The sequence below is a fragment of the Mytilus californianus genome, unplaced genomic scaffold (genome assembly GCF_021869535.1).
Source record: "Mytilus californianus isolate M0D057914Y unplaced genomic scaffold, xbMytCali1.0.p SCAF_8, whole genome shotgun sequence".
In the NCBI taxonomy this organism is placed as follows: Eukaryota; Metazoa; Mollusca; class Bivalvia; order Mytilida; family Mytilidae; genus Mytilus; species Mytilus californianus.
In genome coordinates this window covers 7,709,284-7,734,585 of record NW_026262734.1, presented here as the reverse complement: position 1 = coordinate 7,734,585, position 25,302 = coordinate 7,709,284, and the positions used below count along the sequence as shown (strand labels likewise).

Sequence of the window (25,302 nt, the reverse complement as noted above, 5' to 3'; positions counted from 1 at the left end):
CAAAATGTAAGTGTATATTCACAAGAACACAACTGGGTCAATCATTTAAGTTTGAATCTCAGCAACAAAGAACAAAGGAAATGCATGGAATATATTCATTTGAAAAAAGTTGACTTTTGAAATGTACATGAGGAAGCTTTGATATATTCAAGCTAGAAATTGTGTTATATATGTAGATGGGCAAAAATGTTGACTAGATGAAATTAAAGAGTTATGAACAAATAATGAGTAAAATTATGCACTATTGTTGAATTAACTGATTACTACATATTGACAAACAGATCAAAAATTTCATCTTAAAAGTATAAAAATTACCTTCAATCTACATGAGCCATATTTTCTCATATTTCAATATTGTAGTTGTTAAATGCAGCATTGTGTTCCAACACAACTTTTCATTCTTTTACCCTCCTACTTTTGAATTTCTGAACTGGAACTTGGTTGCATTTAACACAGCAAAATTTGTGTCATTAGCAAACAGGAATACAGTTTAAGATAATTAAAAAGATTCCATGTAGAAAGATTTTCTAGTAGGAATAAATTGAACTCTGGTAGGAATCTTGTAGTAGGAAAATGAATAATCTAATCATATTTTCTGTCCAAATTCCCACTTAAGATTTTCAAAACAGAAAAAAATCCATACAGACTTTAAAAACTCCAGCTAGATGGTAGGATTTTGCTATTGAAAAAATAAAAAATCCAGTCAAAATTTTGTTCATTTTCCCTCCCCCCCCCCCCTACTTTCTATATAGAATCTTTGATTCTAGGTAGATTCCTACTACATTCCTACTAGATTCTAGGTGGAATCCTTCTACTTATTTCGTATGGGCCTGAGACATAATCACTATATTCACAAGAATGAACTTTCCTTCTAAACTTATAAATCAATATCCGTTTATAATTAATCTGTCCAAATATTCCAATCAAGTGATTATAGTTTTCCAAATATATTGCAAATACTGCATAGGTGTAGATACCAAATAGTACGTTTTTGAAGAAGATTTTGATTTAAACTTTTATTTCAACTTTATATAGAGGTGATGGGTATATATGCTTAATGTAAAAATATGCATAATTTATAGAAGGCATATAAAATATTTAACATTTATGGACTTTTGACGAAGTCAATACGTTATATATGGACCTGTACAGATTATATTGACCGAGGACAAAGTCTGAGTGCAGGTCCATATATAACGTATTGACTGAGTGAAATTCCTTAATTTTTATATTACATATGTAAATAATGTATTAGGAAAATGGCACTTATTGTTCTTTCTGTGTATTCTTAAACATGTTAAATTGTATGTTGAAAATTTTTTAATATGTTATTGAAAATATCAATATTCTTTGAACAACTTAATAGCTTGTTGTGTTAGCTTTCTTGTATTCTCAGCGCTGCATTTAACGTAAAATTCTTGATATCTCCATCTGATAAACTTGCAAATTTCTTATCGTCTGCTGCGGCGCTACCTCTATGGTTGTTATGTGTGACTTCATTATCACTGAACTAGTATATATATTTGTTTAGGGGCCAGCTGAAGGACGCCTCCATGTGCGGGAATTTCTCGCTACATTGAAGACCTGTTGGTGACCTTCTGCTGTTGTCTGTTCTATGGTCGGGTTGTTGTCTCTTTGACACATTCCCCATTTCCATTCTCAATTTTATCATGATGTCATAGATCTAAATTTAGTAACGGATTTTTTATATTGACCGTCAATATACAAATAAATAGAAACATGGCGTCAATATACCTAAAAATAGAAACATTAGGCTTCGAATACGTAAAATAACATTTGAAACACGTGATCGTAATTTCCAATGAAAGCAGTAGAGCGCTACAAGATATGTAATATTATCGTATAAAGACCTTTTCAGTGTTAGCTGTACTCTTGTTTCAGCTGTGGCTGAGATACCTGGAAAATCTACAATACAAATTTTAGATATTTCATTAGTAGAGAATACATGTTATATGTACATGTATACCAAGGAATTCGTAAGGCACTTTGAAATCAGACTCAAATCTACAACCATTGACAACACGAGTACATGTTTAAAGGTAAATTTTTATAGATATTTAATTTATTATATACATTTGAAAAGTGTACAACATAATAACTTTAAAAAGCCTATTTGACATTTTTTATAGTTGCTGAATCAACTTAGTGCCAATTTGACTTGTACATGTTGTAGTTGTACTCTTTGGTTGATGAATGATTGACTGTTAGTTGGAAGAAGTTGCTTAACGTCCAGTGGCAAATATTTCATTAATATTAAGGATGATGTAACCTTGGCTTAGGGTTATTAGTCAAGATTAATTTACTTTTTTTTGTCTTTTTCTTGTACTGTTCGTAGAATGTGATTTGTTTGTTGTTTTTTTTTTTTACAAATGTTTTATTTATTAATCGGTTATTTTACAAGCCCTATCAATTCAAGACGAAGCAAAATAAAGTATTACGATTTTTACCTCCTGAAGAATAGACTCTTATATCTGTGTCGACTGGCAAAGGTGAACTGTAAGAAAAGCAGAAACTTTTAAAATTAAGCAGGAACTTTCTTTTCAAAAAGGCGCGTTTAAAGAGTTACATACCTTTGTAAAATTGGTATATCTAATAACCTGCTAATATCCTGCAACAAACAGGTGGGACCATTCACCCAAATGATTTATGATACTAAGTGGATTAATGCGGTTGATTCAGCTGTAGATATATTTGAAAAAAAAAAATTGGCATGGCATTAAAAATGTTAAAATAATCAGCCTCCGCTGCTTTGGCGATTTTTTTTGGCAAAGGCCAGCTCCATGTACATGCACGCTTTGGCAATTGGCAAAAAAACAATGGGCAAAAACATTACATTTGATTTGGCAAGTAACAAAATAAAATGTGAAAAAGAGGTCAAACAATTAGGCATCACCATTGACTTTGAACTAAATTAAAACACACATATATCGAACATCTGCAAAAAAGCATCCAGACAACTAAATGTTTTCAAAAAAAGCCTTGACTTAGCAAATACTTGAACAAACTTGGAAAATTAACAATATATCACTCCTTCATTATGTCAAACTTTAATTTCTGCTCATTGTCCTGGCATTTCTGCATTTCTGCACTACAAAAATTGAAAAAGTACAAGAAAGAGCACGCCGCTTCATTTACCAGGATTACAATAGCACATATGAAGACTTACCCGTTTTGAAATAAAATATGCCATCACTTAAAGTAAGTAATTTGCTTAGCTTTTTATAATTTGTGATTGCTGTGCTTTAATTTTTATGTTGCTTTTAGCTTAGTGCTCATGCATGTATATAATATATAATATTTAAATTAGTTCAGCCTAAATGTGCATGAAATGTATGTTATATGTCTTTCAGTATGTTTTAATATTAGTATTGTGTATGATTATTGTGTAAATGTATGTATTTGTCGGGTATAAAAGCTCAAAGAGCTTATGTTTATTTGTTATGTGACATGCCGACTATAAATAAAGCTTTTGAATTGAATGCACCATCATCAACTCAAGGTTTATAGTTCGTCACTGAGATGGAGTTACAACTTCCAATCGCTGGGACTTTTATACTAAATATAGAATAGTCCTAGCCAAACGCTGCTGCCATAATTAAAACATTTGGTATTTATAACAAAGTTACCACGTCTTTGTATATAAAAAAGTACGATTTGTTTCACTGAAAAAGTTTTTATCCAGTGAATTGGAGCTTTTATATACGAAGCGAGTTAACATATTGTATAAACATCGTATTATATAACTCTTTTTGATGACTGTTCCATGTGTATCCGCTCGGTTAAATCGTGCGAATAAACATAGTTTCAATAGGGTTTCTTTTAACCTACTGGCAAAAAAAAAATCACTGTGCTCATGCAGCGATCTTTTTAACATTGTCCACACTACTCCCCCCCCCCCCCCCCCTCATTTTTTTCAATTTGACCCTGGTTCCCATCTGTGTAATAAAACTACACGATAGCTTGTACACATTTTACAGTCTGGGATTTATTACTATATGAGTGTATGAAAATAAGAAAAGTGGACAAACACTTGGTAAATGAAATCCAGAACTTAATTGCCAAATTTTTTGTTTAGATATAGCCGAAGTCGGAAGGATGTTCTAGGAAAATACACCAGTCTTCTATAAACAATTTTATTAATCGAACAATGTTGGACTAAATTTCAGACGAAGAATATATATCTGTAAAACTCATATGCATCACTCCCACATTAGGCATGTATTATGTCTTAGTGTTATAGAAAATTGAATTCATTTGTATCGTAATAATTAATCTCGTTAGACGAGACACTTTCGCAACCGCTATTTTATTATGCCTTCATCATCACATTAACGTGAAATAAAATAGCTATATATAGATGTCACTAAATGAGTAGAACCTACTAACAAACCGGAGAACACGAGTTCACTATATATAACCAGTTGTACGTATAGGTGGGATTTCTGTTTTTTCGAATGTCGTCTTTTTGTCTTTTTCTTTATACCATAATATTATGTTGCCCATCTTGGGATGACAGTATAACAGGTTGCTATTGTAAAAGCTTTTGAAAAGTGTGCTACGATGCAAAATGGCACTGGAATTTGTAAGATTCTTTAATAGTACGTTACATACCCGAGAGTGCGCTGTGTGGCTGGAGCATCACCGTTCATAGTAATATTATCAAAAGCTTTTACTTCCATGATATTATCAGAATGGTCAATATGCATCACCTGTAATAAAAGATAATTTTGTGCAAATGAAAGAATGATATCGATGAATAAAGCAATATTGTATACTTAACTTTTTGTGCATGTCTGAGATAAGTTTGTGGCGAGGAAAATATATTGATACTTCCACATAACATTAAAAAACCAGACCATGTCTAAATATTAACGCATGTTGGACTCGTGACAGAAGCTTGATTAATTCCGTGACACTAATGTTTCTAAACATTATAAGACGATCGTGTATGTTCATTATATACACATGAAAGTATTCGTGTTTGTTCAGATTGACAGATTTCATTTCTTAACTCTTGCTGAATAAATTCAAAGATCTGTAACAATATTATCGAACTTTAATGTCCTGGTTCGAAAGATAGATACATATTCATGACATATACTTGCATATTGTTTAGAAAAATCAAAAATATTTGTTTCATAAAGATATTCTTATATTTGTCAGCACTCATGATCAGCAGTATATGCATCAAAATTAGTGCTTACCTTTTTATGTGTTCTCAGGACAGTTTGGGAACTATAATGATGACGTGTCAGAGTGTATCCAGTGTCAGTCTTTTTCCCTTCATACTTGTGATCAAGGTAACCTGGAACAGTGTTAGAATTTACATATAGCTTTTTTTTTTAATAATATCTAATGTTTTCTATTTTAAATTTACATTTGAAAAAAACGCATAGGATTATCAGATTTTTTAGTCTCCACTTCTCTTCAACTTCGTACTTTATTTGGCCTTTTTGACTTTTTTGTTTCGAGTGTCACTGATGAGTCTTTTGTAGACGAAACGCGCATCTGGCGTATGTACAATTTTAGTCCTGTTATCTATGATGAGTTTATATACCACACTTATCACCACTTAAGCTTCTAAGATGTCTGTATTTCATACATATAATAGATGATACTTATAATTCTTTGTAAAAAGTAATTTATATATCAGGTTATTGATTGGATTTTTTTAATATATTACCACCATGATCTCCATCAGTTGATGAATACTGCCATATCTCGTGGTCGCTTCTCTGTAAAAATATATATATTGCAATGTTTTATCCTGTACACGTTGATGACAAACACACACAACTCGATTTTTTATTTTAAGAATCGAGTGGATTTCATATTTAGGCTTTGAAAAGGTTCACATTTTATTCAACAGTATTATACAAAGTATTCGGTAAATTGTTACTGTCTTATGGGATTACTTTTTTCTTTTTATTAGCAACTTTTGTCTTTTTATGACTCAAAGAATTTTTTTTCTCAAAACGTACGAATTTCCACTTATATATGTATCTTATTGAAACTCAACGGCCTAAGATCAGATACATATCAGTGTATATAAAGTGCGAATCCAGTTAGTTCATTTTCACTGTTGTATGCGAGTATGTCTATTGTAGAATAAAGGATGATGGGAAAAACTGCGTTTGTTTACTTTTTGAAAATACACAATAATTGATTTGAATGTATGTTTTAACACAATTTCATTAGAATATAACTTTTTAATGTTTAATAACAGGATTTAAGTCCAAAACGTGTAATTAAAGCAGCAGAATCCATATTATCAGAAGTCCATTACTAGACGTCTAGTAATGGACTTCTGATATTATTGATTACTGAATGCGATTCATTTTAACTATAGATGCGATGAATTATCACTGTAAGTGCAATCATTTCTGATGTGGAATTTTTGGATGTGCGATGAATTTTCATTGTTGTTTTTTTATATGTATTCGACATGCAACAACTGAAAATAGTTTTTAAATGACTTTAATATTGATGGTATTTGCAATTTGAAATGCAAGCTAGTCGTATATGCTTAATTGAATAAACACGGGTATAACCACGTTCATATCATGCATATTCAAATATTGTTGGTGAGTTTGCTAAAAGCTTGTCATGGATCCGAAAATTTACTGGAGCAGAACATTCATGAATATAACGTATTTCTACGGAGAATTTTCCTTTAAAAGTTTTAGAACTCGCTTAAAAAAGCTTTGAAAATTTGTCACGCCGTGTCATTCGTATTTCTACCCTATTGATAGGCTTTTTCACAACGAACAGTACAAGAATGTACAACGAACGGTGCTAAAGAAAGTAAACAAACTACAAAGAGAATGAATCGTACAGTGCCAAAATTCTGAGGTCAATTTTGAAAGTAAATGTCTTCAAAAATAATTAAAACAACGGGTTTCTCATTCGCATTATGTATTTTTAACAACAACAATTCACAAAATACACGGTCGCATTTAGTGTAAGAGCCATTCAACTACTTGTATGCTCTATTTGTAGTTTACTGAATCAAGTTTGAGTTACACAGAGTGTTTTTTTCGTGATGTTTACAAGTAATTCACAGACCTGTCTATTTAAAATAGTCACATGGTGTTCATGTAATATAAATAATATACAATGATGTCAGGAGCAGTAAACTTTGTTTTAATAAATATCGAATACTTAAAGGGAAAATTCGCGATTTTTTACTTATCATCTTATTATGTTCATAATACCATAAAAAACATATTCACCAAGTTTTATCTGGATATGAAAACTAATAAAGAAGAAAATTGGGAATTATTAATTTTATTTATTCGAACTTCCTGACTTCTGTGACGTAGTTTAAGTCTTTTTGCATGCCGGGAGTGGAATTAATCTCATTTAAGTCTTGTTCGTTAATCATCTAATAACGCGATTTAAAGCGCATCGACGACTCTTGGCGTAGTTATTAACCAACTAATAATTAAGAAAGTAAAGTGATCAGCCGTGCAACTTTTAAAAATAAAATGTACGATTTATATTTTAAGGATTTCTGATATGATTATAGTCATTATAGTATTAAAAGTAAATCATACAATAGAATTTTTTTATGAATTTTTTTTCCGACGGATATTTTCAACAAACATATTTAACTAATAGTGTATTAAAAATGCATGTTTGTATTCTCACCTTTTACTTCAGTCTAGCAAACATTTCCCGCTAGTACCGTGTAAATACAATGTGTATTGTACTGTGACACTTAGTACCTGTTGAATGCGTGGTTAAATTCAAGGTATTTAAAGGTTTGCATTCTGTAATTCTAATCTTTTGATCTTCACTCAGTGAATTTTAGCCGTCACGGTTCACCGTTCCAGGTGTGAACATCATTTCGTATGAATGATAAACGGGAGTGATAGTTTGAGACAGAAAATAAAAAAAGAAATATAATTATTTTGAGGGAGTAATATGGTGGCACAATAACTGGATAGCCGTGGTATATTTTTATATTTTCCATAGGCTCAGTTTAAAATGAATTATGACTGCTGAATATTTTTGTAACAATGAAATACTGAATTAATTTAATTCTAAACACGAGTGTATGAACTAAAAATTGTACTATTTTAAATTAGAATCGGTAACCTTGAATATTTGAAATAGATAATTACCAATTGCAATTATATAATTTGGTCCGTCCAAAGCGATCTTGTTTTACATATTCAGGAATTAATGTCCTTATCAAAATATTTTAAATCTCACAACGTATAAATACTTCAGCCATTTGAAGAAAGATAATTAAAAAGTTGACAGGAAATTTAAGGTCAACTTTGTCTTATTGGAATGAGATCGAATAATTAAGAACAAAAATTATTTTCCGGTTTGAAAAACATAAAAAAAAAAATGATAAAAGAGAAATGTGGGTTTGAGACAGAAAAAAATAATCATTTGGGGAGGAATATGGTGGCAAAATACCTGAACCGCCGTTATATATATTTTTTATATTTTGCGTTAGCTCAGTTTTTAAATAGATGGGTGAGTACTTTGTTGTAACATCGGAATTCTGAATAACTTTCAATGAAATAATTTTATAAATAAAAATGGCCCACAAAAACGAGCGTATAAACCAAAAACTGTGCTATTTTGAATTATCATCGGTAACCTTGAATATTTAAATGTGCAGGGAAAATTATCAGTTACATTAATATAGTTTGGTCCGTCCAAAGCGATCTACATTTACCTAATCGGGAATGTCCTTATTAAAATTTTCTACATCTCACAACAAATACTTTAGCTATTTGACCAACGATGTTTAAATTTTTTTTACAGAATCAATCTAACGTCAACTTGCCTTTATTGAATGGAGACAGACCGGCGGAATCAATGTTCAATGTGCTTTATATCTTGTACCTTTGTAAGACTTATCATTCATTCATAAACCATGTCTATACCGCAGACATATATATACATATGATTATATGTCTGTCTTAACTGACAAGAATACTCCTGGTTTTACACTAGTAATTTGTTGGGGCCCTTTATAGCTTAATTGCTGTTCGGTGTGAGCCAAGGCTCCGTGTTGAAGACCGTACTTTGACCTATAATGGTTTACTTTTACAAATTGTGACTTGGATGGAGAGTTGTCTCATTTGCACTCATACTACATCTTCTTATATCTATAAGCAGTATTATCTTTAAATTTCTGTGATTTAATACCAAGAAAGAAAAAAATCCCGAAATTAATTTGATACTTTGATACTCAATATTTTTCCTGGAAAATATTCACATCCTCATTCGGTCTGAAAATAAGATAAGAAACTGGTATACAGAACATGCAAAAGTGTGAATGTCATAAAACCTTGTTATGTCAGAAAGCATTATAAATGTGAACCTGTATACGTAAGACCTCATGGGACGATGTACCTAACCACATACAGGTAATATACAAGTAGCTCTGTTATACCCGGAAACGTCAAGGTTAATCACTACCGATACAGAATGTACCAATGCAAAGTAAATTCTGATGATTGTGAAGCATAACCATTCATGATTTTAGAGGAGTATTAGGTGGGGGATTGTCGGAACGATTTAAATTCTGACTAGATTTTTTCTCAATTTAAATCACTGAACTAAAAAAAAAAGAAAGGAGAAAACAACGTCCAAGAACAGAATTCTTATTGTAAATTCATAAATACAACGTTCTTATTTTGTAACTTTCGATAGACTTGACCTCCAACCCCCCCCCCCCCCCCCCCCCCCCCCCCATCAAACCTGGGAACATTATATCTAACAATGTTTTTGTTCCTGCCCAAATAAAAAAAAAAGAAGAAAAAAAAAGAAAGAGATGAACCACTAGAGATGAACGGCAAGTCACATCAGATTCAGATATTTATATAGTTGATTGTCGTTAACTAGAGATGTATAGTTACATGTCTCTGCGTTAACTGATAAGAATAACAGGAAAGTATAAACTTGAAATAGATTTATGATGAATAATATGCAACTGCGGCACCCCTTTTTATCAAAGAGTACATGCATGTATTTTAATGACTGTCCGTTATTTCGATCATAATGACAATTGTACGTGAAATCCTATAGTTGGTGAGACTTTTTTTTTACCAGATATGCGACTTTTCGTATTTATATTTTCTCTTATATTACTCTTATTTAATATTTTATGCATAAGTGCAATAGTGGGAATGGTTTATTCCCCCACAAGCTAACGTAATAAATTTATCAACCCTCAAGCTGATCAGACGTTAATACAACTACTATCAGTCTATCCGGAGTGAAGTTTCTTTATTTCTTCAATAAACTTTTGGGGATCATTAGTGTACGTCCAGTGGCATATATATTACATGCATGTCGGAACAGGAAAATTGGCATAAGGTTCTATTAGAACCATGTTCACATTAATATACATTATACCCAACAATTGTGATGATGACGAATTTCTTCAACTGTTCGAGAACAATCTAATTGAAATATAAATCTGTGATTTTACTATGTCCATAACTTCGATGAACCAAAGCAAGCTAGATATCGACCTGTATTTAAATCAAATTGGTTCTAGATGTTCTTTCTTATATTCAATATACAATTTTAAATTGCGACTATCTATAGTTCCGTAACTTTCTATCTAGGCGTATAAACCAATGATCGACAAGTGCGTATTTTTTAAATCAATAGTTTTTCATGTTTCAAAATGTCCATCATTATTGACAACGAGTATATACTTACATTTTCCCCAATTTACCCTTGGAAAAATGTGTAAATAGATTTTTATTTTATCAAATCTTTTTTTGGAATTATTTAGATTTTCATAAATATCATTCTTTACACTAGAAATGTTATTTATAAACAAGCGTATGAGTTTAGTAATGACTAGTATATCACTATCGGACACGCAAGACAAAGATGTATATTACACCACTAGACTCAAGCTGGCAGCCACTTTTAGCAGCCAATCAAGAAAGCAGCCACTTCTTTCCAGCAGCCAATTTTGATGATTTGTCTAAAAACCAAAAAACTGTATAAGACTCAAACGTTCCAAATATCTCAAAATCTTAGTTAAATGTAATTTAACAGCGGAATTTGACAATTTCACGGCTTGTAGTCATTCTCAAAGGATTTCAGTCCGTTCTAAATACCAATAATGATAGCAGTCACTTTTTTGTTGGCAGTTGTAAGGAATCGTGTTATATATATAATTCAAACCAATTTGGAATGAATAAACCAGATGCAATGCACGATAGAAAAGTTACATACATGCTTTCCATAAACTCGGCATCCTCAAATATCAAGTATTTTCGCTGAAATCATTTTTAATATTTATTTTTGTACATATGAAATGAAAACATTTTGATATACTTGTAATGGTTATCTATATTTTAATGTGAACAAGTATTTTCACAAAACTCCTGCGTGGACTATTTTGTACGGCATGCATCATTTCCAACTCATTGAATTAAAACTGAAACTTTCCTTGTCAAATGTGCCAGTACAAATAATTGACATATAACTAAAACTGTGGGTAAATGGACCCGGATCCCAGAAAAATATTTAAGCGGGGAATAACCTAGGTCAACACCTTTAAAATGAACTAGGTCTGGTTCGGTAATTTGCCGTAGGGAGTTGCCGAGGAGTACCGAAAGCATGTGTAGTAAATACGAAAAGTACGTATAGGGACAACTTTGAACCCCTGTGGTGGCCAGACGTATTTTTTTCTATAACAACAACTTTGAAAATCTACAAATACCGAATGGGCCTAACTCCCAAAAAAACCTTCCAGTGGGCCCTTCCCTAAGTTATTACTTTTCATTTGAGCCATGTCCGGTAACGAACTTTGCCGTACGAAGCTGGCGAGGCTTACCGAAAGAGTGTAAGGTGGAGACGTATTTTTTTTTCTATAACAACAACTTTGAAAATCTACAAATGCCGAATGGGCCTAACTCCCAAAAAAACCTTCCAGTGGGGCCTTTCCTAAGTTATTACCTTTCATTTGAGCTATGTCCGGTAGCAAACTTTGCCGTACGAAGCTGGCGAGGCTTACCGAAAGAGTGTAAGGTGGAGACGTATTTTTTTCTATAACAACAACTTTGAAAATCTACAAATACCGAATGGGCCTAACTCCCAAAAAAACCTTCCAGTGGGCCCTTCCCTAAGTTATTACTTTTCATTTGAGCCATGTCCGGTAGCGAACTTTGCCGTACGAAGCTGGCGAGGCTTACCGAAAGAGTGTAAGGTGGAGACGTTTTTTTTTTCTATAACAACAACTTTGAAAATCTACAAATGCCGAATGGGCCTAACTCCCAAAAAAACCTTCCAGTGGGGCCTTTCCTAAGTTATTACCTTTCATTTGAGCTATGTCCGGTAGCAAACTTTGCCGTACGAAGCTGGCGAGGCTTACCGAAAGAGTGTAAGGTGGAGACGTATTTTTTTCTATAACAACAACTTTGAAAATCTACAAATACCGAATGGGCCTAACTCCCAAAAAAACCTTCCAGTGGGCCCTTCCCTAAGTTATTACTTTTCATTTGAGCCATGTCCGGTAACGAACTTTGCCGTACGAAGCTGGCGAGGCTTACCGAAAGAGTGTAAGGTGGAGACGTTTTTTTTTTTCTATAACAACAACTTTGAAAATCTACAAATGCCGAATGGGCCTAACTCCCAAAAAAACCTTCCAGTGGGGCCTTTCCTAAGTTATTACCTTTCATTTGAGCTATGTCCGGTAGCAAACTTTGCCGTACGAAGCTGGCGAGGCTTACCGAAAGAGTGTAAGGTGGAGACGTATTTTTTTCTATAACAACAACTTTGAAAATCTACAAATACCGAATGGGCCTAACTCCCAAAAAAACCTTCCAGTGGGCCCTTCCCTAAGTTATTACTTTTCATTTGAGCCATGTCCGGTAGCGAACTTTGCCGTACGAAGCTGGCGAGGCTTACCGAAAGAGTGTAAGGTGGAGACGTTTTTTTTTTTCTATAACAACAACTTTGAAAATCTACAAATGCCGAATGGGCCTAACTCCCAAAAAAACCTTCCAGTGGGGCCTTTCCTAAGTTATTACCTTTCATTTGAGCTATGTCCGGTAGCAAACTTTGCCGTACGAAGCTGGCGAGGCTTACCGAAAGAGTGTAAGGTGGAGACGTATTTTTTTCTATAACAACAACTTTGAAAATCTACAAATACCGAATGGGCCTAACTCCCAAAAAAACCTTCCAGTGGGCCCTTCCCTAAGTTATTACTTTTCATTTGAGCCATGTCCGGTAACGAACTTTGCCGTACGAAGCTGGCGAGGCTTACCGAAAGAGTGTAAGGTGGAGACGTATTTTTTTTTCTATAACAACAACTTTGAAAATCTACAAATGCCGAATGGGCCTAACTCCCAAAAAAACCTTCCAGTGGGGCCTTTCCTAAGTTATTACCTTTCATTTGAGCTATGTCCGGTAGCAAACTTTGCCGTACGAAGCTGGCGAGGCTTACCGAAAGAGTGTAAGGTGGAGACGTATTTTTTTCTATAACAACAACTTTGAAAATCTACAAATACCGAATGGGCCTAACTCCCAAAAAAACCTTCCAGTGGGCCCTTCCCTAAGTTATTACTTTTCATTTGAGCCATGTCCGGTAGCGAACTTTGCCGTACGAAGCTGGCGAGGCTTACCGAAAGAGTGTAAGGTGGAGACGTTTTTTTTTTTCTATAACAACAACTTTGAAAATCTACAAATGCCGAATGGGCCTAACTCCCAAAAAAACCTTCCAGTGGGGCCTTTCCTAAGTTATTACCTTTCATTTGAGCTATGTCCGGTAGCAAACTTTGCCGTACGAAGCTGGCGAGGCTTACCGAAAGAGTGTAAGGTGGAGACGTATTTTTTTCTATAACAACAACTTTGAAAATCTACAAATACCGAATGGGCCTAACTCCCAAAAAAACCTTCCAGTGGGCCCTTCCCTAAGTTATTACTTTTCATTTGAGCCATGTCCGGTAACGAACTTTGCCGTACGAAGCTGGCGAGGCTTACCGAAAGAGTGTAAGGTGGAGACGTATTTTTTTTTCTATAACAACAACTTTGAAAATCTACAAATGCCGAATGGGCCTAACTCCCAAAAAAACCTTCCAGTGGGGCCTTTCCTAAGTTATTACCTTTCATTTGAGCTATGTCCGGTAGCAAACTTTGCCGTACGAAGCTGGCGAGGCTTACCGAAAGAGTGTAAGGTGGAGACGTATTTTTTTCTATAACAACAACTTTGAAAATCTACAAATACCGAATGGGCCTAACTCCCAAAAAAACCTTCCAGTGGGCCCTTCCCTAAGTTATTACTTTTCATTTGAGCCATGTCCGGTAGCGAACTTTGCCGTACGAAGCTGGCGAGGCTTACCGAAAGAGTGTAAGGTGGAGACGTTTTTTTTTTTCTATAACAACAACTTTGAAAATCTACAAATGCCGAATGGGCCTAACTCCCAAAAAAACCTTCCAGTGGGGCCTTTCCTAAGTTATTACCTTTCATTTGAGCTATGTCCGGTAGCAAACTTTGCCGTACGAAGCTGGCGAGGCTTACCGAAAGAGTGTAAGGTGGAGACGTATTTTTTTCTATAACAACAACTTTGAAAATCTACAAATACCGAATGGGCCTAACTCCCAAAAAAACCTTCCAGTGGGCCCTTCCCTAAGTTATTACTTTTCATTTGAGCCATGTCCGGTAACGAACTTTGCCGTACGAAGCTGGCGAGGCTTACCGAAAGAGTGTAAGGTGGAGACGTATTTTTTTTTCTATAACAACAACTTTGAAAATCTACAAATGCCGAATGGGCCTAACTCCCAAAAAAACCTTCCAGTGGGGCCTTTCCTAAGTTATTACCTTTCATTTGAGCTATGTCCGGTAGCAAACTTTGCCGTACGAAGCTGGCGAGGCTTACCGAAAGAGTGTAAGGTGGAGACGTATTTTTTTCTATAACAACAACTTTGAAAATCTACAAATACCGAATGGGCCTAACTCCCAAAAAAACCTTCCAGTGGGCCCTTCCCTAAGTTATTACTTTTCATTTGAGCCATGTCCGGTAACGAACTTTGCCGTACGAAGCTGGCGAGGCTTACCGAAAGAGTGTAAGGTGGAGACGTATTTTTTTTTCTATAACAACAACTTTGAAAATCTACAAATGCCGAATGGGCCTAACTCCCAAAAAAACCTTCCAGTGGGGCCTTTCCTAAGTTATTACCTTTCATTTGAGCTATGTCCGGTAGCAAACTTTGCCGTACGAAGCTGGCGAGGCTTACCGAAAGAGTGTAAGGTGGAGACGTATTTTTTTCTATAACAACAACTTTGAAAATCTACAAATACCGAATGGGCCTAACTCCCAAAAAAACCTTCCAGTGGGCCCTTCCCTAAGTTATTACTTTTCATTTGAGCCATGTCCGGTAGCGAACTTTGCCGTACGAAGCTGGCGAGGCTTACCGAAAGAGTGTAAGGTGGAGACGTTTTTTTTTTCTATAACAACAACTTTGAAAATCTACAAATGCCGAATGGGCCTAACTCCCAAAAAAACCTTCCAGTGGGGCCTTTCCTAAGTTATTACCTTTCATTTGAGCTATGTCCGGTAGCAAACTTTGCCGTACGAAGCTGGCGAGGCTTACCGAAAGAGTGTAAGGTGGAGACGTATTTTTTTCTATAACAACAACTTTGAAAATCTACAAATACCGAATGGGCCTAACTCCCAAAAAAACCTTCCAGTGGGCCCTTCCCTAAGTTATTACTTTTCATTTGAGCCATGTCCGGTAACGAACTTTGCCGTACGAAGCTGGCGAGGCTTACCGAAAGAGTGTAAGGTGGAGACGTTTTTTTTTTTCTATAACAACAACTTTGAAAATCTACAAATGCCGAATGGGCCTAACTCCCAAAAAAACCTTCCAGTGGGGCCTTTCCTAAGTTATTACCTTTCATTTGAGCTATGTCCGGTAGCAAACTTTGCCGTACGAAGCTGGCGAGGCTTACCGAAAGAGTGTAAGGTGGAGACGTATTTTTTTCTATAACAACAACTTTGAAAATCTACAAATACCGAATGGGCCTAACTCCCAAAAAAACCTTCCAGTGGGCCCTTCCCTAAGTTATTACTTTTCATTTGAGCCATGTCCGGTAGCGAACTTTGCCGTACGAAGCTGGCGAGGCTTACCGAAAGAGTGTAAGGTGGAGACGTTTTTTTTTTTCTATAACAACAACTTTGAAAATCTACAAATGCCGAATGGGCCTAACTCCCAAAAAAACCTTCCAGTGGGGCCTTTCCTAAGTTATTACCTTTCATTTGAGCTATGTCCGGTAGCAAACTTTGCCGTACGAAGCTGGCGAGGCTTACCGAAAGAGTGTAAGGTGGAGACGTATTTTTTTCTATAACAACAACTTTGAAAATCTACAAATACCGAATGGGCCTAACTCCCAAAAAAACCTTCCAGTGGGCCCTTCCCTAAGTTATTACTTTTCATTTGAGCCATGTCCGGTAACGAACTTTGCCGTACGAAGCTGGCGAGGCTTACCGAAAGAGTGTAAGGTGGAGACGTATTTTTTTTTCTATAACAACAACTTTGAAAATCTACAAATGCCGAATGGGCCTAACTCCCAAAAAAACCTTCCAGTGGGGCCTTTCCTAAGTTATTACCTTTCATTTGAGCTATGTCCGGTAGCAAACTTTGCCGTACGAAGCTGGCGAGGCTTACCGAAAGAGTGTAAGGTGGAGACGTATTTTTTTCTATAACAACAACTTTGAAAATCTACAAATACCGAATGGGCCTAACTCCCAAAAAAACCTTCCAGTGGGCCCTTCCCTAAGTTATTACTTTTCATTTGAGCCATGTCCGGTAGCGAACTTTGCCGTACGAAGCTGGCGAGGCTTACCGAAAGAGTGTAAGGTGGAGACGTTTTTTTTTTTCTATAACAACAACTTTGAAAATCTACAAATGCCGAATGGGCCTAACTCCCAAAAAAACCTTCCAGTGGGGCCTTTCCTAAGTTATTACCTTTCATTTGAGCTATGTCCGGTAGCAAACTTTGCCGTACGAAGCTGGCGAGGCTTACCGAAAGAGTGTAAGGTGGAGACGTATTTTTTTCTATAACAACAACTTTGAAAATCTACAAATACCGAATGGGCCTAACTCCCAAAAAAACCTTCCAGTGGGCCCTTCCCTAAGTTATTACTTTTCATTTGAGCCATGTCCGGTAACGAACTTTGCCGTACGAAGCTGGCGAGGCTTACCGAAAGAGTGTAAGGTGGAGACGTATTTTTTTTTCTATAACAACAACTTTGAAAATCTACAAATGCCGAATGGGCCTAACTCCCAAAAAAACCTTCCAGTGGGGCCTTTCCTAAGTTATTACCTTTCATTTGAGCTATGTCCGGTAGCAAACTTTGCCGTACGAAGCTGGCGAGGCTTACCGAAAGAGTGTAAGGTGGAGACGTATTTTTTTCTATAACAACAACTTTGAAAATCTACAAATACCGAATGGGCCTAACTCCCAAAAAAACCTTCCAGTGGGCCCTTCCCTAAGTTATTACTTTTCATTTGAGCCATGTCCGGTAGCGAACTTTGCCGTACGAAGCTGGCGAGGCTTACCGAAAGAGTGTAAGGTGGAGACGTTTTTTTTTTTCTATAACAACAACTTTGAAAATCTACAAATGCCGAATGGGCCTAACTCCCAAAAAAACCTTCCAGTGGGGCCTTTCCTAAGTTATTACCTTTCATTTGAGCTATGTCCGGTAGCAAACTTTGCCGTACGAAGCTGGCGAGGCTTACCGAAAGAGTGTAAGGTGGAGACGTATTTTTTTCTATAACAACAACTTTGAAAATCTACAAATACCGAATGGGCCTAACTCCCAAAAAAACCTTCCAGTGGGCCCTTCCCTAAGTTATTACTTTTCATTTGAGCCATGTCCGGTAACGAACTTTGCCGTACGAAGCTGGCGAGGCTTACCGAAAGAGTGTAAGGTGGAGACGTATTTTTTTTTCTATAACAACAACTTTGAAAATCTACAAATGCCGAATGGGCCTAACTCCCAAAAAAACCTTCCAGTGGGGCCTTTCCTAAGTTATTACCTTTCATTTGAGCTATGTCCGGTAGCAAACTTTGCCGTACGAAGCTGGCGAGGCTTACCGAAAGAGTGTAAGGTGGAGACGTATTTTTTTCTATAACAACAACTTTGAAAATCTACAAATACCGAATGGGCCTAACTCCCAAAAAAACCTTCCAGTGGGCCCTTCCCTAAGTTATTACTTTTCATTTGAGCCATGTCCGGTAGCGAACTTTGCCGTACGAAGCTGGCGAGGCTTACCGAAAGAGTGTAAGGTGGAGACGTTTTTTTTTTTCTATAACAACAACTTTGAAAATCTACAAATGCCGAATGGGCCTAACTCCCAAAAAAACCTTCCAGTGGGGCCTTTCCTAAGTTATTACCTTTCATTTGAGCTATGTCCGGTAGCAAACTTTGCCGTACGAAGCTGGCGAGGCTTACCGAAAGAGTGTAAGGTGGAGACGTATTTTTTTCTATAACAACAACTTTGAAAATCTACAAATACCGAATGGGCCTAACTCCCAAAAAAACCTTCCAGTGGGCCCTTCCCTAAGTTATTACTTTTCATTTGAGCCATGTCCGGTAACGAACTTTGCCGTACGAAGCTGGCGAGGCTTACCGAAAGAGTGTAAGGTGGAGACGTATTTTTTTTTCTATAACAACAACTTTGAAAATCTACAAATGCCGAATGGGCCTAACTCCCAAAAAAACCTTCCAGTGGGGCCTTTCCTAAGTTATTACCTTTCATTTGAGCTATGTCCGGTAGCAAACTTTGCCGTACGAAGCTGGCGAGGCTTACCGAAAGAGTGTAAGGTGGAGACGTATTTTTTTCTATAACAACAACTTTGAAAATCTACAAATACCGAATGGGCCTAACTCCCAAAAAAACCTTCCAGTGGGCCCTTCCCTAAGTTATTACTTTTCATTTGAGCCATGTCCGGTAGCGAACTTTGCCGTACGAAGCTGGCGAGGCTTACCGAAAGAGTGTAAGGTGGAGACGTTTTTTTTTTTCTATAACAACAACTTTGAAAATCTACAAATGCCGAATGGGCCTAACTCCCAAAAAAACCTTCCAGTGGGGCCTTTCCTAAGTTATTACCTTTCATTTGAGCTATGTCCGGTAGCAAACTTTGCCGTACGAAGCTGGCGAGGCTTACCGAAAGAGTGTAAGGTGGAGACGTATTTTTTTCTATAACAACAACTTTGAAAATCTACAAATACCGAATGGGCCTAACTCCCAAAAAAACCTTCCAGTGGGCCCTTCCCTAAGTTATTACTTTTCATTTGAGCCATGTCCGGTAACGAACTTTGCCGTACGAAGCTGGCGAGGCTTACCGAAAGAGTGTAAGGTGGAGACGTATTTTTTTTTCTATAACAACAACTTTGAAAATCTACAAATGCCGAATGGGCCTAACTCCCAAAAAAACCTTCCAGTGGGGCCTTTCCTAAGTTATTACCTTTCATTTGAGCTATGTCCGGTAGCAAACTTTGCCGTACGAAGCTGGCGAGGCTTACCGAAAGAGTGTAAGGTGGAGACGTATTTTTTTCTATAACAACAACTTTGAAAATCTACAAATACCGAATGGGCCTAACTCCCAAAAAAACCTTCCAGTGGGCCCTTCCCTAAGTTATTACTTTTCATTTGAGCCATGTCCGGTAACGAACTTTGCCGTACGAAGCTGGCGAGGCTTACCGAAAGAGTGTAAGGTGGAGACGTATTTTTTTTTCTATAACAACAACTTTGAAAATCTACAAATGCCGAATGGGCCTAACTCCCAAAAAAACCTTCCAGTGGGGCCTTTCCTAAGTTATTACCTTTCATTTGAGCTATGTCCGGTAGCAAACTTTGCCGTACGAAGCTGGCGAGGCTTACCGAAAGAGTGTAAGGTGGAGACGTATTTTTTTCTATAACAACAACTTTGAAAATCTACAAATACCGAATGGGCCTAACTCCCAAAAAAACCTTCCAGTGGGCCCTTCCCTAAGTTATTACTTTTCATTTGAGCCATGTCCGGTAGCGAACTTTGCCGTACGAAGCTGGCGAGGCTTACCGAAAGAGTGTAAGGTGGAGACGTTTTTTTTTTTCTATAACAACAACTTTGAAAATCTACAAATGCCGAATGGGCCTAACTCCCAAAAAAACCTTCCAGTGAGGCCTTTCCTAAGTTATTACCTTTCATTTGAGCTATGTCCGGTAGCAAACTTTGCCGTACGAAGCTGGCGAGGCTTACCGAAAGAGTGTAAGGTGGAGACGTATTTTTTTCTATAACAACAACTTTGAAAATCTACAAATACCGAATGGGCCTAACTCCCAAAAAAACCTTCCAGTGGGCCCTTCCCTAAGTTATTACTTTTCATTTGAGCCATGTCCGGTAACGAACTTTGCCGTACGAAGCTGGCGAGGCTTACCGAAAGAGTGTAAGGTGGAGACGTATTTTTTTTTCTATAACAACAACTTTGAAAATCTACAAATGCCGAATGGGCCTAACTCCCAAAAAAACCTTCCAGTGGGGCCTTTCCTAAGTTATTACCTTTCATTTGAGCTATGTCCGGTAGCAAACTTTGCCGTACGAAGCTGGCGAGGCTTACCGAAAGAGTGTAAGGTGGAGACGTATTTTTTTCTATAACAACAACTTTGAAAATCTACAAATACCGAATGGGCCTAACTCCCAAAAAAACCTTCCAGTGGGCCCTTCCCTAAGTTATTACTTTTCATTTGAGCCATGTCCGGTAGCGAACTTTGCCGTACGAAGCTGGCGAGGCTTACCGAAAGAGTGTAAGGTGGAGACGTTTTTTTTTTTCTATAACAACAACTTTGAAAATCTACAAATGCCGAATGGGCCTAACTCCCAAAAAAACCTTCCAGTGGGGCCTTTCCTAAGTTATTACCTTTCATTTGAGCTATGTCCGGTAGCAAACTTTGCCGTACGAAGCTGGCGAGGCTTACCGAAAGAGTGTAAGGTGGAGACGTATTTTTTTCTATAACAACAACTTTGAAAATCTACAAATACCGAATGGGCCTAACTCCCAAAAAAACCTTCCAGTGGGCCCTTCCCTAAGTTATTACTTTTCATTTGAGCCATGTCCGGTAACGAACTTTGCCGTACGAAGCTGGCGAGGCTTACCGAAAGAGTGTAAGGTGGAGACGTATTTTTTTTTCTATAACAACAACTTTGAAAATCTACAAATGCCGAATGGGCCTAACTCCCAAAAAAACCTTCCAGTGGGGCCTTTCCTAAGTTATTACCTTTCATTTGAGCTATGTCCGGTAGCAAACTTTGCCGTACGAAGCTGGCGAGGCTTACCGAAAGAGTGTAAGGTGGAGACGTATTTTTTTCTATAACAACAACTTTGAAAATCTACAAATACCGAATGGGCCTAACTCCCAAAAAAACCTTCCAGTGGGCCCTTCCCTAAGTTATTACTTTTCATTTGAGCCATGTCCGGTAGCGAACTTTGCCGTACGAAGCTGGCGAGGCTTACCGAAAGAGTGTAAGGTGGAGACGTTTTTTTTTTTCTATAACAACAACTTTGAAAATCTACAAATGCCGAATGGGCCTAACTCCCAAAAAAACCTTCCAGTGGGGCCTTTCCTAAGTTATTACCTTTCATTTGAGCTATGTCCGGTAGCAAACTTTGCCGTACGAAGCTGGCGAGGCTTACCGAAAGAGTGTAAGGTGGAGACGTATTTTTTTCTATAACAACAACTTTGAAAATCTACAAATACCGAATGGGCCTAACTCCCAAAAAAACCTTCCAGTGGGCCCTTCCCTAAGTTATTACTTTTCATTTGAGCCATGTCCGGTAACGAACTTTGCCGTACGAAGCTGGCGAGGCTTACCGAAAGAGTGTAAGGTGGAGACGTATTTTTTTTTCTATAACAACAACTTTGAAAATCTACAAATGCCGAATGGGCCTAACTCCCAAAAAAACCTTCCAGTGGGGCCTTTCCTAAGTTATTACCTTTCATTTGAGCTATGTCCGGTAGCAAACTTTGCCGTACGAAGCTGGCGAGGCTTACCGAAAGAGTGTAAGGTGGAGACGTATTTTTTTCTATAACAACAACTTTGAAAATCTACAAATACCGAATGGGCCTAACTCCCAAAAAAACCTTCCAGAGGGCCCTTCCCTAAGTTATTACTTTTCATTTGAGCCATGTCCGGTAGCAAACTTTGCCGTACGAAGCTGGCGAGGCTTACCGAAAGAGTGTAAGGTGGAGACGTTTTTTTTTTTCTATAACAACAACTTTGAAAATCTACAAATGCCGAATGGGCCTAACTCCCAAAAAAACCTTCCAGTGGGGCCTTTCCTAAGTTATTACCTTTCATTTGAGCTATGTCCGGTAGCAAACTTTGCCGTACGAAGCTGGCGAGGCTTACCGAAAGAGTGTAAGGTGGAGACGTATTTTTTTCTATAACAACAACTTTGAAAATCTACAAATACCGAATGGGCCTAACTCCCAAAAAAACCTTCCAGTGGGCCCTTCCCTAAGTTATTACTTTTCATTTGAGCCATGTCCGGTAACGAACTTTGCCGTACGAAGCTGGCGAGGCTTACCGAAAGAGTGTAAGGTGGAGACGTATTTTTTTTTCTATAACAACAACTTTGAAAATCTACAAATGCCGAATGGGCCTAACTCCCAAAAAAACCTTCCAGTGGGGCCTTTCCTAAGTTATTACCTTTCATTTGAGCTATGTCCGGTAGCAAACTTTGCCGTACGAAGCTGGCGAGGCTTACCGAAAGGGTGTAAGGTGGAGACGTATTTTTTTCTATAACAACAACTTTGAAAATCTACAAATACCGAATGGGCCTAACTCCCAAAAAAACCTTCCAGTGGGCCCTTCCCTAAGTTATTACTTTTCATTTGAGCCATGTCCGGTAGCGAACTTTGCCGTACGAAGCTGGCGAGGCTTACCGAAAGAGTGTAAGGTGGAGACGTTTTTTTTTTTCTATAACAACAACTTTGAAAATCTACAAATGCCGAATGGGCCTAACTCCCAAAAAAACCTTCCAGTGGGGCCTTTCCTAAGTTATTACCTTTCATTTGAGCTATGTCCGGTAGCAAACTTTGCCGTACGAAGCTGGCGAGGCTTACCGAAAGAGTGTAAGGTGGAGACGTATTTTTTTCTATAACAACAACTTTGAAAATCTACAAATACCGAATGGGCCTAACTCCCAAAAAAACCTTCCAGTGGGCCCTTCCCTAAGTTATTACTTTTCATTTGAGCCATGTCCGGTAACGAACTTTGCCGTACGAAGCTGGCGAGGCTTACCGAAAGAGTGTAAGGTGGAGACGTATTTTTTTTTCTATAACAACAACTTTGAAAATCTACAAATGCCGAATGGGCCTAACTCCCAAAAAAACCTTCCAGTGGGGCCTTTCCTAAGTTATTACCTTTCATTTGAGCTATGTCCGGTAGCAAACTTTGCCGTACGAAGCTGGCGAGGCTTACCGAAAGAGTGTAAGGTGGAGACGTATTTTTTTCTATAACAACAACTTTGAAAATCTACAAATACCGAATGGGCCTAACTCCCAAAAAAACCTTCCAGTGGGCCCTTCCCTAAGTTATTACTTTTCATTTGAGCCATGTCCGGTAGCGAACTTTGCCGTACGAAGCTGGCGAGGCTTACCGAAAGAGTGTAAGGTGGAGACGTTTTTTTTTTTCTATAACAACAACTTTGAAAATCTACAAATGCCGAATGGGCCTAACTCCCAAAAAAACCTTCCAGTGGGGCCTTTCCTAAGTTATTACCTTTCATTTGAGCTATGTCCGGTAGCAAACTTTGCCGTACGAAGCTGGCGAGGCTTACCGAAAGAGTGTAAGGTGGAGACGTATTTTTTTCTATAACAACAACTTTGAAAATCTACAAATACCGAATGGGCCTAACTCCCAAAAAAACCTTCCAGTGGGCCCTTCCCTAAGTTATTACTTTTCATTTGAGCCATGTCCGGTAACGAACTTTGCCGTACGAAGCTGGCGAGGCTTACCGAAAGAGTGTAAGGTGGAGACGTATTTTTTTTTCTATAACAACAACTTTGAAAATCTACAAATGCCGAATGGGCCTAACTCCCAAAAAAACCTTCCAGTGGGGCCTTTCCTAAGTTATTACCTTTCATTTGAGCTATGTCCGGTAGCAAACTTTGCCGTACGAAGCTGGCGAGGCTTACCGAAAGAGTGTAAGGTGGAGACGTATTTTTTTCTATAACAACAACTTTGAAAATCTACAAATACCGAATGGGCCTAACTCCCAAAAAAACCTTCCAGTGGGCCCTTCCCTAAGTTATTACTTTTCATTTGAGCCATGTCCGGTAGCGAACTTTGCCGTACGAAGCTGGCGAGGCTTACCGAAAGAGTGTAAGGTGGAGACGTTTTTTTTTTTCTATAACAACAACTTTGAAAATCTACAAATGCCGAATGGGCCTAACTCCCAAAAAAACCTTCCAGTGGGGCCTTTCCTAAGTTATTACCTTTCATTTGAGCTATGTCCGGTAGCAAACTTTGCCGTACGAAGCTGGCGAGGCTTACCGAAAGAGTGTAAGGTGGAGACGTATTTTTTTCTATAACAACAACTTTGAAAATCTACAAATACCGAATGGGCCTAACTCCCAAAAAAACCTTCCAGTGGGCCCTTCCCTAAGTTATTACTTTTCATTTGAGCCATGTCCGGTAACGAACTTTGCCGTACGAAGCTGGCGAGGCTTACCGAAAGAGTGTAAGGTGGAGACGTATTTTTTTTTCTATAACAACAACTTTGAAAATCTACAAATGCCGAATGGGCCTAACTCCCAAAAAAACCTTCCAGTGGGGCCTTTCCTAAGTTATTACCTTTCATTTGAGCTATGTCCGGTAGCAAACTTTGCCGTACGAAGCTGGCGAGGCTTACCGAAAGAGTGTAAGGTGGAGACGTATTTTTTTCTATAACAACAACTTTGAAAATCTACAAATACCGAATGGGCCTAACTCCCAAAAAAACCTTCCAGTGGGCCCTTCCCTAAGTTATTACTTTTCATTTGAGCCATGTCCGGTAGCGAACTTTGCCGTACGAAGCTGGCGAGGCTTACCGAAAGAGTGTAAGGTGGAGACGTTTTTTTTTTTCTATAACAACAACTTTGAAAATCTACAAATGCCGAATGGGCCTAACTCCCAAAAAAACCTTCCAGTGGGGCCTTTCCTAAGTTATTACCTTTCATTTGAGCTATGTCCGGTAGCAAACTTTGCCGTACGAAGCTGGCGAGGCTTACCGAAAGAGTGTAAGGTGGAGACGTATTTTT

The 25,302-nt window shown here is 37.5% G+C and overlaps 1 protein-coding gene across 1 annotated transcript in view; it reads right to left on the bottom strand.

Annotated features, from left to right (window-relative positions):
* LOC127711863 (uncharacterized) overlaps positions 1 to 25,302 on the bottom strand; it is a 92,521-nt gene that overhangs the window by 893 nt on the left and 66,326 nt on the right. Inside the window, exons 5-7 of the mRNA XM_052218027.1 lie at positions 5,705 to 5,756; positions 5,226 to 5,326; positions 4,633 to 4,730 (exon numbers count right to left, since the gene is read on the bottom strand). Of these exons, the coding sequence (XP_052073987.1) occupies positions 4,633 to 4,730; positions 5,226 to 5,326; positions 5,705 to 5,756 (251 nt within the window). The remainder of the gene's footprint in view (positions 1 to 4,632; positions 4,731 to 5,225; positions 5,327 to 5,704; positions 5,757 to 25,302) is intronic.